This window comes from Nanorana parkeri, unplaced genomic scaffold, assembly GCF_000935625.1.
Source record: "Nanorana parkeri isolate BGI_ZX_2015 unplaced genomic scaffold, ASM93562v1 scaffold218, whole genome shotgun sequence".
In the NCBI taxonomy this organism is placed as follows: domain Eukaryota; kingdom Metazoa; phylum Chordata; class Amphibia; order Anura; family Dicroglossidae; genus Nanorana; species Nanorana parkeri.
In genome coordinates, this window is record NW_017306486.1 from 1,421,721 (window position 1) to 1,435,122 (window position 13,402).

Sequence of the window (13,402 nt, forward strand, 5' to 3'; positions counted from 1 at the left end):
CAATTGAGGAAATCTTGAATGAACAGGCTGTGATGTAAATCACAGCCTGTTCATTCATAACTGGGGACACATAGTACTATGTGTCCCCAGTTATTTACAAACACTGGAGTGATCAGACGATCGCTCCAGTGTTTGTCCTTCTCACATGGAGGATCGGTAAATATAAATGCTATTTACCGATCCCCCGCTCTGTCAACTGACAGGATGACAGCGGCTCCGATCTCCTACCCGCTCAGCCATCCTGACAGCTGCGGGCGCGGCTTCTCTCCCCCTCACCGCTCCGCCATCCTGACAGCAGGCAGCGCTCCCTCCTGCGCACTGTCACATCGGATGGCCAGCGGTGAGGGGGAGAGAAGCCGCCCCCAGGATGAGCTGTGTCGGCTGCAAGGCTCGCACACCCCTAAGGCCGGCCCTGACCACACTATCTAGTTACTGTAAAGGAAAACTATAGGGCAACCTTTTTTGCCCATAGTTCTCTTCAGGATCACGGGAGGACATATACCTATGTCCTCCGGTGACCCAAAACTCAGTATATAGCGGGCTATTGCGAGCTGTAGGCTAAGGGCGCAGAGCTGCGCGCAGCCGGGATGGATCCTGAAAATACTGTTAAGATTCACCCTGCTGGCTGATCGACAGCTGGCTCTGCCTCTCTATAGGCAGAGCCGGCAGTGCCCACCTCCTCCCCCGTCCATTTCTTCGGTCAGCACTGAAGAAACAGAGAGGGGAGCGAGGAATCCCTGAGGGGAGCGGTGATTGACAGTCACCGCACTCTGCTGGGAGAGGATCGGGAAGTTAGGGGTCTGCGGTATGTGTTTGCCGACTTCCCAATCAATAGAGTCGATCTAAAGGAGGCTGGAGGGAACTGAGGCAAAAGGTGGACTTAGAGGCTGTGGAAGGGACTAGCATTGAGGTCGACTAGTAGGGTTTGGAGTGGGCTGGGGCTGATGTGGGGGTGAGGTTAAGTAGATGGGGCAATACTGGAGGGGGGAAGTAGAGCTAAGGTAGGCTGGGGGGCATTGGGGCTAAAGTGGGTAAAGGTCCTCTGGGGGGAAAGGTCTCTGGGGCTAAGGGTCTGTGGAATCTATGGGGTAAAGATAGTCTTGCAGACCATTGAGAGGTCTGGGGGCTTTGTGGTTAAGGTACACAAATAAGTTGTGGAGAGGACAGGGCCTATAAGGCTGTTTAGAAGGCAGGTGGGCTCTGGTGCCGAGGGCATTCCCCGGGGGGAAAAGGGGTCAATAGGCTGTGGATTACTAGGGCTGAGGTAGGCTGGGAGCACTGGGTCTGATATGGCCTAAGAGACTGTGAAGGGTGCCAAGGGGTAGTGGGCTTGGAGTTGGTTAAGTGTTTAGGTCTTTAAGGTTTAATTGTGCAAGTAAGGGTGAAGTGAGAGATAACTAGGAGCAATAAGGCCCCATTAATAGCTGTAAGTTTAGGTGTGATTAGGGATTCCTGCATCAGGAATTTGTGTTTTCCTACAGCAGGAGTCTCTAATGTGGTGTTTACAAGCAGCAACTGTCACCCATTCAAGTTAATAATTAGATGACAACCGCTGCATGTCAATGCCTGCACACTGCTTGTAATTGTATGTGAAATGATTACATACAGTTAGGAATCATTCTTCCTGGATGCTTCGATCGTGCATCCAGGGATAATGATTCATTCCTAACCGCATGTAATGATATTTGTACAATGGCCCCCAAATGAATTTTTGAGGCCCCTGCTCTACACTATATCTAGTTGGTCAGGAGTCCATCCTAAAGCAAGATAATGATCCTAAACAGCAAAGCAAAGTAAAGTAAAAACTACCTTAGAAGAAGAGAATAAGACGACAGGCTTCAAAACATGGAATGAACAGCAACGTCTCTAGATTGAAACTTCATTGAGCTGGTTTGGGATAAACTGGGTAAAAGCAACGCAACTTACAAGTGTATGTGGGAGCTGATTTAAGCTGATTGATAGAAAACTTTTGATGCAAAATTCTGATAAACTCATCCTTCCTCGTTACCCAATCAAAGTTCCTGATTTATAGCCCCACAAGAATGAAATATGAAACTGTTTTGATTGCTAAGGCAAAAACTATAATAACCGTTTTTTTAAGTACAATGTTTAAACTCTTGAGCCCAAAACTTACCATTTCTTGCAAAGTTAGCAATAGCAAGTGCACCTGTCATTTGAAGAAGGGTGTGCCGTGAGGTCAGCCATAATTGGATATTTTGGTAAACAACTCCATTGCCATTGTCAAATAGTTTCTGCATGGATTCATCTGTCAATGACATGAGATATGGTTAAACATATGGAGGATGATGATGGTGAAAATATTCATAATAAAACAGGGCTGAAGGATGAAAGAAAATAATAGTTAAAAAGGAACTTCACCCTTATTTTTAAAATTACAACAAATGCAGTTTTAGATACCGTATTTTTAGTAATGGCAATCTACAAACATATACTCATAGATAATTGCAGGCCTTTTATTCTTTGCATACATTATTTTTGTTTCCTCCCATTCTTCTATAAATCAATATCCCTTTAGTTCCAGGAACACTGGGTCTCCTTCCTGGAACACGTGACAGTGCACGTCATCTGGGGCAAAGGGGGTGGGGGAGAAGGGAATGCCTTTGGCACGTCAGCTGTGGTGAAACTACAAATCCCATTGTGCTTCTGCCTCTAGGAGTCATGCCTGTGGCTTTTAGGGTCTTGCAATGCCTTATGGGACTAGTAGTTTCACCACAATTGAATTGCCAAGGTTGCCTACCCCCTACCCCATTACTATATTTGAGTTTTACATATGGTATGTTATTATTCTCAAAAACCAAATAAATTTGCTATCTGTGAATCATATGTACTCTTGAGGAATCGCTGAATATAGCATGAGTACCATCTTTATTATATACTGTAGACACATATTTAAAATAATAAAAGATTAAACACAATGGGGTTGATTTACTAACCTTATAAACACACCACGAACAAGTATACACCTCTGTAGTGTGTTCCCTACCAGCATGATCTATTGGTGGAATCTAGACACCTTTGTAGTGTGTACACACCCAGCAGGTGTGTTGTGCAAAGCCCTGCATGAATTGCAAGGTGATGTTGTGTAAATTAGCTCTACGTTGTGTTGCTTGCGTTGATGAATGCAGGAATGTAAATGCATGAGCTAACCATTTTTGTCTAAACTGTGAAGCAGCATTATATATGCATCATGTGCATGATTTTTCCATATATGGCATTAGTGGAAATATGCTTTTAGAGACTTTTTGGTTGATAAATACGTTTTGCTGTGTGAAAATTACACGCACCTGGTTCGTGCGTGTGTTAAGGTTAGTAAATCACCCCCAATACCTTGTCCTATAAAGGAATAAAAGATTAAACACAATACCTTGTCCTATATGCACTGCATAGGAAGACTACTTTAGAAATACTGCTATTTATATGTATATCTAGAACAGCCAATACTGATAAATGAACAATTAATGAAGTGCACACAGTATTTTCATAAAGCTATTAACAAATAAGTGACACAGTAGAAAATGTAAAGCTAATGAATTCACAACACTATAGAGTAAATACTCATCAAAATGGATAACTATCCATTCCCCTTTACCTAAAGTAAATATAACGCATTGCATGTCTTGATCCTTTCACTTGCAGGTCAATATGTATATGCTGGTTTCCTTATGTCCACAGAATATCGACCTTATATTATATGCACTACAGCTTTTTAACACAGCTGGTGGTTAAATGCTGCCTCAAAATACTGTATGCCCCCGCACAATCAAAGTATACAGTAAAGTCCCACAAGTTTTCAGCTTACTTTGAACAGTGTCTTAGTGAAATGGTAAGGTAAGGAAACTATATTCCCCTTGTGGGAAAATCCACCATTCGTATGTGGGTAAAAGGTACATAGCGTTGCACTCTCTTGTGTGCGAGTGGAAATTCCAATAGAGTTAACAAAAACATGTTGTGCAGTTGTTTTCCTACCTCCCTTATTATTCAAGCATGTCAGAACAGCCTCCGAACCCAGCTTGTGAAAAATACTTGAATAGAGTGCCTTGGTATTAAGAGTAACTAATAATGTACCATCAGGTACTACAACCTCATGCAGTATTGTCAAGAAATGTATTGTATCCTTCAAATAGGAGGGAAAAGTTGACCACAAAGAGCTGAAGCACTCACTTTCTCGTGGAGAATCACTCTACTGAAGACCTGCTGGTAATGTCATGTGATGCATTTGTGGACTTTTGGTAATGTGTAGAAGACTGTAATGCAATAATCCAGGACAGTCTAGTTTTACCCTGCTGAACTGAAGAATTTGGAATCCTTTTGTACCACTTTTTTTTCTTCAATATCTCATATTATATACTTACATAATTCTATAGTCTATTCAAATGAAAATGTTTCCTCCTAATTATGATAAAGTTTCAGTTCAGGTGCAGATATCCCAAATGAAAATGTTTCCTCCTAATTATGTTAAGCTGTTACCTTTCCATTTCAATCTGCAGCCAGGTATTAGTGTCTAACACTGCCAAAAATTCATTGTAGTCATGGGGAGTTCTGGAAACCATTTGTCTATGAATATCCCTAAAAATCTAATTTTCTGGCACCGTGTGTCCCCTGCAATTAGCATTTTCCTTTTGGAGAGATGCGTTTAAAAAATTGGCTTTCTAGAAGGATGCAGAGACAAATACTTTTGTATGACATTACTTAGCCCGATCGGGTGGTTATAAATAAGGAAAATATTCTCACTTCTGAGTGCAGTAGTGATGCATATATAAATGTACTGATCTGCATTGGTGTCAATGGAAAAAAATGGCCCTTACATTAGTGTCAGCGGCAGTATAATGTCTCCTATATTGTTGTCAGTGGGCACGTCAAATAATGCCGCTGCATCATTGGTGCTCAATGAACACTTATCTGCAGAGCAAGAGTTTAGTCTATATCTCCTTGTTCTATGCTGTCAGGTCATCTTTTCTATTCACACTGGAACTATATATCTCCTGTTGGGCAGTAGATAAATCTAAGTGAGAATTTCTGTTAACATTAGGAACCAGTTACAGCCAGGGCCGGATTTACTCTCCCTGCCGCCCCAAGGCCAGGTTCCACAATACGCCCCTCCCCCCCCTGTGCCGCCAATTCATTAATTGTGAATGACAACCAGATGCCAGGGCGGCGGGGTTAGTTTCAATTATTTTTTTTACTGTTTCTTTATTTTTATCACTTTTTATTTTTTATTCAATTATTTCTTCTGATTTTTTAATTTTTTGTATTTATTTAATTTTTTAATCAATTTAATTTTTTTATTTATCTTTTTACTTTTTTTTTATAATTTACTTTATAGTTTTTATCTTATTGTTTATTTTTTATAATTATTTTCTTATTTTTTACTTTTTAATCACCTTTTTATTTTTTTATTGAATATTTTTTTTTACATTTTTATTAAATTTTTTTTTTTAATAATAGTAATTAATTTTTTCACCTAACTTCATTGCTATCACACAGGAGATAACAAGCCCCTGTGTGATAGCAAGGTAGACGGCGAGGTATGAATCCACTGGCGTCCTGTTAATGTGAATTGACGACGGTGGATTCATACCTCGTGCCCTATATCTGACAGCTGGGGGGAGGAGTTGCGGCCCGCCCCGTCGTGATTGGTCACACTGCCAATTCCCCACAAGGTCACCGCTGCCGCCCTGAGGACGGGCCTCGGTGGCCTTGTGGGAAATCCGGGCCTGGTTACAGCTGCATTGAACCAAGGAGATGGGGGTCAATTTCTCGTGAACAAAGCAGTGTCTATATTCTTCTGCTACAGGAAAAACTTGCCTGGGCAACTTGACTATAGCAAGAGAGCTGCTTTATAAATACAGGACAATTTTTTAAATTGAAGTACCTCTTGGCAGGCTGGTTGATTCAAATTCCCTAGTATGCTTGTGTACATTTGTCCGCAGATGAGATTTAGCTATCCACTATCCTATTTGGTGGCTGTTATTGCTGACAACCTTCTGAAAAGGCTAGTTTCCTGCCTGGTATTCTAACCCACTTAATTTACATAGTATTTGGGGTTGAATAAAGACATACGTCCATCAAGTCCAACCCATATAGGTCCACGCATCATCTCATTCTTAGGGATACTGGTATCCCAAACTTCCCGTTTCCGTCCTTTATTGGGCCTATCTCCTTCTTTCTTACCTTTTTACTGTAAATTAATAGAATTTTTTAGGTTTTTTTTTTACTATCTGCAGCGATATGCTTTTCGCATTCTATTTTAGCTTCCCGGATTACTAGTTTGCATTTTTTGTTACATTCCTTGTATTTAAGGAACGCCAATGCCGTCCCTTCCATCTTATATTTTATAAATATATCTTTGTATCACTGAACTGGAAAACGTCTGCAGATAATGACCTCAAACTTTTCTCTGACCTTCCTCATCTGCATAAATGCTAGAGGTCATTGACTCAGAGGATGGAAACTAGTGGGTCAGAGCTAAAGCCAAGCATTTTTACAAAGAACAACAACAAAGGCAGTCCCCTATTTTTTCTGTCATGACAAGTTTATCTGAAATATGGTATCACTGGTCAGTTCAGGCCACCAGGATTGTTGTGTTGGAGAGCTGAGAATCTGGTTCCCCATGGATCATCCAATCAAGCTAGCATATAAAGAAACCTGCTGCCACTAGGAAGCCTGGCTTACCCCCTCCCTGGCTCTGCTGCAGCTAATCTGAAGACGTCTCTCAGGCATATACATTAAAAAAAAGTGTAGATTGCACATAGATCAGGGCCTTATGATTAAACCATTCTAGTAAAATGCACCAAAGCAACTATGTTGTACCATTTCTAATGTTTGTGCATAGTAAAATTAACTCTGAACCAACATCATCTGTGTGTAATCTATATCTTTTTGGAACTGCATGAACCAGTCAAATAGGCAGTTCATATTAAAATTCACTTTATAGCAATTTTTTCTGTTCACTGGATCTAAATGCATTATTAAAAGGAATTACTGCATAATGTGTTCAAATGCTTTCTTCGAAATCATGGCTATAGGGCAATAAAGTGGCCAGGACCTGTTTTGCCTTTTAGTCAGATTAGGCCAATGCTTTTAGGCTGTATAGAGCCAGCTTTTGCTAGCAAAGATTTACCACATATTTTGCACATGATGAGTAGAAATACAGTCATCTCATATAAGCTTAAAGTCCAACCCCTGTACCACTGTATAAGGTCTCACCAATTTTGCATACTTGTACAGTGGATAGTATCCTGGGTCCTACTGTGCAGTTCAGTGCCCTCTGTCCCAATGCAAAGTCTCAGTGTGAGACTTAAAACTGTGCAACAATAATCTCTCTTTTCCTTCACGTAGGGGCCAAGTGCTGTCTTGTTCCACCTAGCCTTTCATTTCCACCCAAAGCTGTCAATAATACATTTTACAGGGGTTATTTCACTGCACTGACATTGCTAGTTAGGCATGGGCATTGCTAGTTTTACTAGGAGTTCAAATAAATGCAGCCTGCCTACTAATGCGCACAACAAATTGGTCTATGATGTGACTTGCAGTAATTTAGGTCGGTGAATCAAGAGAATTCCACTGTCCCTTGCAACACCCACACATAGTACCAACCACTAAGCAGCAGTATGTCTTGAAACATGTAGTCCCAGAGTGGTGGCACATGTCACTAGTCTGTGGCAAGCTGATGGCCCTATTCTCCTCCCACAACCTGAAGTGATAATCACATGATCACAACTTTAGGTTTAAAGCCAAACTGATTTATTAAATGTCCTCCTGCAATAATGAAAAAAACAATTTTTACTCCACTACTTTTCAGCCACTAGATGTTCTCTCTAGATGAATGGTGCACATTTAAAAGGGCAATAGAAGGGGTACTGAGGGCCAGTCATTTTGTTTTCTTCTGACAGAGTCTCTAAAATATTTTAAGCCAGGTTAGGAACAGTGAAACAAGAGAATGCACTATGTAAAAGGAATATTCCTACCACAGGGGTATTGTATTGGACACCAACAGATATGTGCCTATACCTTCCAGCGAGGACTATCCTGGCAATGGTTAAAAAAGTTACATAAGAGTTTTATTGATATGTATTGCAAAGTATGCACTATTCATATGATATATCTTCTTTTTTTTAACTTACTGTACCGCTGGCTCTATCAAATAAGAAGCTGTTTATATTTTCAAATATAGATTTCTGTCTATTATTAATAGCTATTGCAACTGGTTCACCTTTTTGAAGACTGCAGAAATGGGTGTTTGGAAATACTTAAAGGAGAACTATGAGATGAGTGATTTCTACTCACCTCATAGTTCTAGCCGACCTGTGACAATGAGACTGTCACAGGTCGGCTCAGTAGATCGGGAGATGAGCGAACACATACCGGGTTCACTCACCTCTTGATCCTGTCACGGCTGTCTGCCGTGACAGAGGGAGGGGCTGGATTCCCCTCTCCAAACTGCCAGCGCTGACTGGCGGAACGGATGGGGGAGGGGGCGGGTACAGCTGGCTCTGCCTCTAGATAGGCAGAGCCAGCTGTCACTCACGCAGCTGGGCGGATCTCGACGTCCCTGTCGGGATCCGCTCCGGCTGCGGCGTCTCAGTATACCGCGAGCTGTAGCTCGCGGTATACTGAGCTTAGGGTAACGGGAGGACGCTAGTTTGTGTCCTCCCGTTACCCTAAGGAGAACTATGGGGAAAAACACTGACCCCATAGTTCTCCTTTAACTTCTACTCTTACATAACTGTATACAGTGTCTTTTATATGTTCCTTCTGTATCAGAAAAACAAACCTGTTGATGCTTAGATAGGATCAATATGCACATAGCACATAAGTTAATCATTAATTATTTATCATAAAAGTGGTAACTATGCTTGAAAAATGGAACTTAACCCCTTCATGACTGAGGCCCTTTTTTCAATTTTTGCACCCATGTTATATTCCACATTTTAGGCCTGAAAATGACGTAAAACCCCCCAACATTATATATTTTCTGAATGATCTAGGCATTTCTACATCTGCCATCCCCCCCTTTCACATGGGCGGCTGTCAGTTCCGAACAACGGTTCTGTACTGCTGTTTGGAGGTGCAACGAACCAATGTCACCGTCATGACATCCATGTCCATCCAGTTTTTTTCCTCCATCTTATGATGACACCTGCTGCATGTAAATGCCTGCATGTAATCATATCACATGCGGTATGCAGGTGTGTACATGCAGCAGCTGTCACCTGATCATTAACTTGAATGGGTGACAGTTTCTGCATGTAAATGCCAGATTAGGGATTCCTGCAGCAGAAAAACGCAAGTTTGTGACACAGGAATCCCTAATCGCACCTGAAATATAGGGGACTCCCCCATTCCAATCCCCCCCCTGCACACATAATAATACACATAATAATACACTCCCAACCTTACTAATGATCCTTCATTCGGCTGGAGCTCAGAACTGACAGAGCTCCGGGCCGGAAAGTGTTTTCTTTAAAAATGTTTCCTCATTTTTTAATATTTTATTTGAACTAAGTGAGGCGTTAGGTACACGTGTTTGATATAATTATATAGCCCGATCTGTCCTCTAAAAAACAATATATAATATATGTGGGTACATTCAGTAAGAAAGTATGAACAGAAACTGAAAACAAGCTCAGCCATGAAGGGGTTAAAATAAGTGATTTAAAAAAAAAAATCTTTGTATAATTTTAAACAGTACTACAAAAGTTAATACATTTTACAAAAAATAAAGAATGTTTTATAACAACAGTAACATAAACAAATAGATAGAAATCCATAGTGAGAGGATGGAGGGCAAAAATAGATTAACTAAGGGGGTAAATGACTTTGCCATGCTTTGTACTTGAAACATAATTTTTTGTCTAATTAAAACAAAGAGACACGGCAGTAAGTACAATTGAGGGGTTATAAGCTACCTTACATCATAGACCAAAGGGAAGATTTTGGTTATCATTAAAGGAGAACTATGAGGAGAGTGCTTTTCACTCACCTCATAGTTCTAGCCGACCTGTGACAATGAGACTAACACAGGTCGGCTCAGTAGATCAGGAGGTGAGCGAACACATACCGGCGTCCGCTCACCTCTCGATCCTGTCACAGATCTCTGCCGTGACAGGGGAGGGGCTGGATTCCCCCCTCCCCGATTCGATCCGCCAGCGCTGACTGGCGGATCGGATGGGGGAGGGGGCTGTCACTCACGCAGCTGGGCGGATCCAGACATAATTGTCGGGATCGGCTTCAGCTACGGCGTCTCAGTATACCGCAAGCAGTAGCTCGCGGTATACTGTGGCATCTCAGTATACCGCGAGCTATAACTCGCGGTATACTGAGCTTAGTGTGACGGGAGGACGCTAGTTTGTGTCCTCCTGTTACCCTAAGGAGAACTATGGGGAAAAGCCTTATCCCCACAGTTCTCCTTTAAATGTATCTCTAGTCAAAACGGTCAGAAAAGGTGTGACTGTTTAAAACCCCTGTCAAATTGTTATTGTTATCCCCGTTTCCCTGCTAGGGAGATTAACCCTCTTTTTCTGTCCTGGTGACCATTGTCACTAGGATAGCAAAAGATGGGAAATCCAAAATGTTACAGTTGTCAACAGAGTAGTAACAGAGGAAATAGCTTCCAGTTAAGACTCTTGCTCCTGCTTGGAGGAAATCCCCTAAGAGGGGATTTTCCCCACACTTTGGAGAGACTTCTTTACCTGTTGTGTTTCCCCAATGGAACACAGACAGAAAAAAAAAAACTGAAGGGGGTTTTAACCATTCCCTACTCTATCCAAAACAGAAAGGAACATTTTGATTAGAGATAGGATTTAATGAAATATAAACTCTGTATTAAAATGCTCTTTATTACTAACAACAATAATTCCCTTTCCCCTATGTTCGGTTTTCCATGGGCCAAAAGGTGGCAACTCTAGATGACACCCAGACCTCATCAGTCTTTCATAGATGACCCCTGGCTCACACACCATTGGTGAAAACTTAAACAAAGGCTAGAGCACGATTCAAACACAAGGCCCGCAGGACAAATCTGGCCCGCCAGGCCATTTCATGTGTCCTTTGCACCTTCGGGTTTACATTTTTAAGCCCGAAGCCGCCACTGTAAACAGGTACCGGGCTTTATAGGAAAGCTGCCAAGGTCCCCAGCAAGGTACCAACCGCCTTCCTGTGAATCGCGGTACCGGTTTACAGTGCCGGCAGAAAATCTCCTCCTTCATGTGGATTCACGCCACCCCTACCTGCAGAGACCAACCGGTACCCCTGGTAAGACCACACACCCTTCCTAAGACCCCGCACAGCCACCTGAAAGTCTGCACAGCCCACCATAGATCCTGCATAACTCACCATAGACCCTGCACAGCCCACCTGAGAGTCTGCACTATTACACTAATTGTTCAGGCAGTAATTATGATCAATGACCAAATAAATGTGTTCTACAGACAGCTATGCTAGTTTTCTAACCATTTAATTAGTAGTGTGGGTGTGAGATCTCAGTGGCAGAGCTACTCTAAGTGTCCATCGATGACTAGTAGTTTTAAAACATGGCTGCAGGCAAACTGCTAAATATACATTTGAAATAACTGAATTGAAATACAGTGCATTCAGAAAGTATTCAGACCCCTTCACTTTTTTCAATTTTGTTATGTTGCAGCCTGATACTACTAATGTTTAAAAAACAATTCTCATTAATGTACACTCAGTACCCCATAATGACAAAGTTAAAAAAACAACAGAATGTAAGAAATTTCTGTGAATTTATTAAAAAGAACAAACTGAAATATCACATGTACAGACCCTTTGCAACAGCACTTGACATTTAGCTCAGGTTCCTCCCATTTCTCTTGATCGTTGCAATGCACACTGTATCAGAGCAAAAGCCATAAGGTGGAAAGGAACTGCATGCAGAGCTCAGAGACAGGATTATTGCAAGTCACAGATCTGGGGAAGGCTACAACAAAAAAAAATTCTGCTTCACTGAAGGTTCCCAAGAGCACACCATAATTCTCAAATGGAAGAAGTTTGGCATTTTCAGGACTCTTTTCAAGAGCTGGTTGCACGGCCAAACTGGGCTATTGGGGGAGAAGGGCCTTAGTAAGAGAGGTGACCAAAAACCAGATGGTCATTCTGACTGAGCTCCAGAGATCCTGTGTGGAGATGAGACAAAGTTCCAGAAGGACATGCATCACTGCAGCACTCCACAGATCTGGCCTATATGGCAGAGTGGCTAGACAGAAGCCTCTCCTCAGTGCAAAACACATAAAAGCCTGCTTGGATTTTGCAAATAAGCCCCCGAATGACTCTCAGACTGTGAGGAACAAGATTCTCTGGTCTGATGAAACCAAGATTGAACTGTTTGGCCTCTATTGTAAACATTCTGTCTGAAGGAAATCAGTCACCGCTCATCACCTGCCCAACACCGAAGCATGGTGGTGGCAGCATCATGCTATGGGGGTGTTTTTCAGCAGCTGGGACTTCGAAATTGGTCAGGGTTGAGGAAAAGCTGAATGTAGCAAAGTACAGACATATCCTCAATGAAAACCTGTTTCACAGTGCTCAGGCCTCATACTGGGTCGAAGGTTTACCTTCCAACATAACAACGAGCCAAGGCAACACAGGAGTGGCTCTGGATCGTTGTCAACTCTGTGAATGTTCAGAGTGGCCCAGCTAAAGCCCTGACTTGAAACCTACAGAACATCTCTGGAGAGACCTGAAAATGGCTGTCCACCGACGGTCCCCATCTAACATGACTGAGCTTGAAAGAATTTGCAAAGAATGGCAGAAAACTCCCCAATCCAGGTGTGCAAAGCTTGTCGTATAAAACCCAAATGGTACTTCAACAAAGTACTGAGTAAAGGGTCTGAATACTTAAGTATATGTGATTTTTGATTATTTTTTAAAAATAAATTCACAGACATTTCTAAAATTCTGTTTTCACGTTGTCATTATGGGGTACTGAGCAGTGGCGTAACCAGAGTTATCGGAGCAGGATCTACAACAGGAACAGTCAATTTCTTAAGAAAACCCTATTGAACAGGGTATTGCTGAGCAAATCGTTTAGGAGGGATAAACAGATTTTCGGGGTGATCCCAATAACAGTACAATACCAGCTGTAAAAGTGTGTGTACAGGGAAGGTTTTAGTAAATTTGGCCATTTTTAGGAAACCCAAACTATTGATCTTTGGCAAGGTCAGCATTAGACATTTGATTGGCCGAAAATTTTGTTTAGTTTTCATTTTGTTTAGGATTTGTTTTCTCTTTTTCTGAAATTTGGATCAGTTCAATATTCGTTATTTAGAATTCGGATTGATTCAAAGTTTTCATTTTCGGAAGTTGGATCGATTCAAATCTATTTGGGTGGAGTTTATTATGTTGTTAAATGTGTAAATCGAAA

General features: G+C 41.7%; 1 protein-coding gene across 2 annotated transcripts in view; it reads right to left on the reverse strand.

Annotated features, from left to right (window-relative positions):
- LOC108786602 (rap1 GTPase-GDP dissociation stimulator 1-like) overlaps positions 1-13,402 on the reverse strand; it is a 150,543-nt gene that overhangs the window by 37,567 nt on the left and 99,574 nt on the right. For both annotated transcript variants that reach the window (XM_018555926.1, XM_018555925.1), the window contains exon 8: positions 2,135-2,266. In XM_018555926.1, coding sequence (XP_018411428.1) covers positions 2,135-2,266 — 132 coding nt within the window. The remainder of the gene's footprint in view (positions 1-2,134; positions 2,267-13,402) is intronic.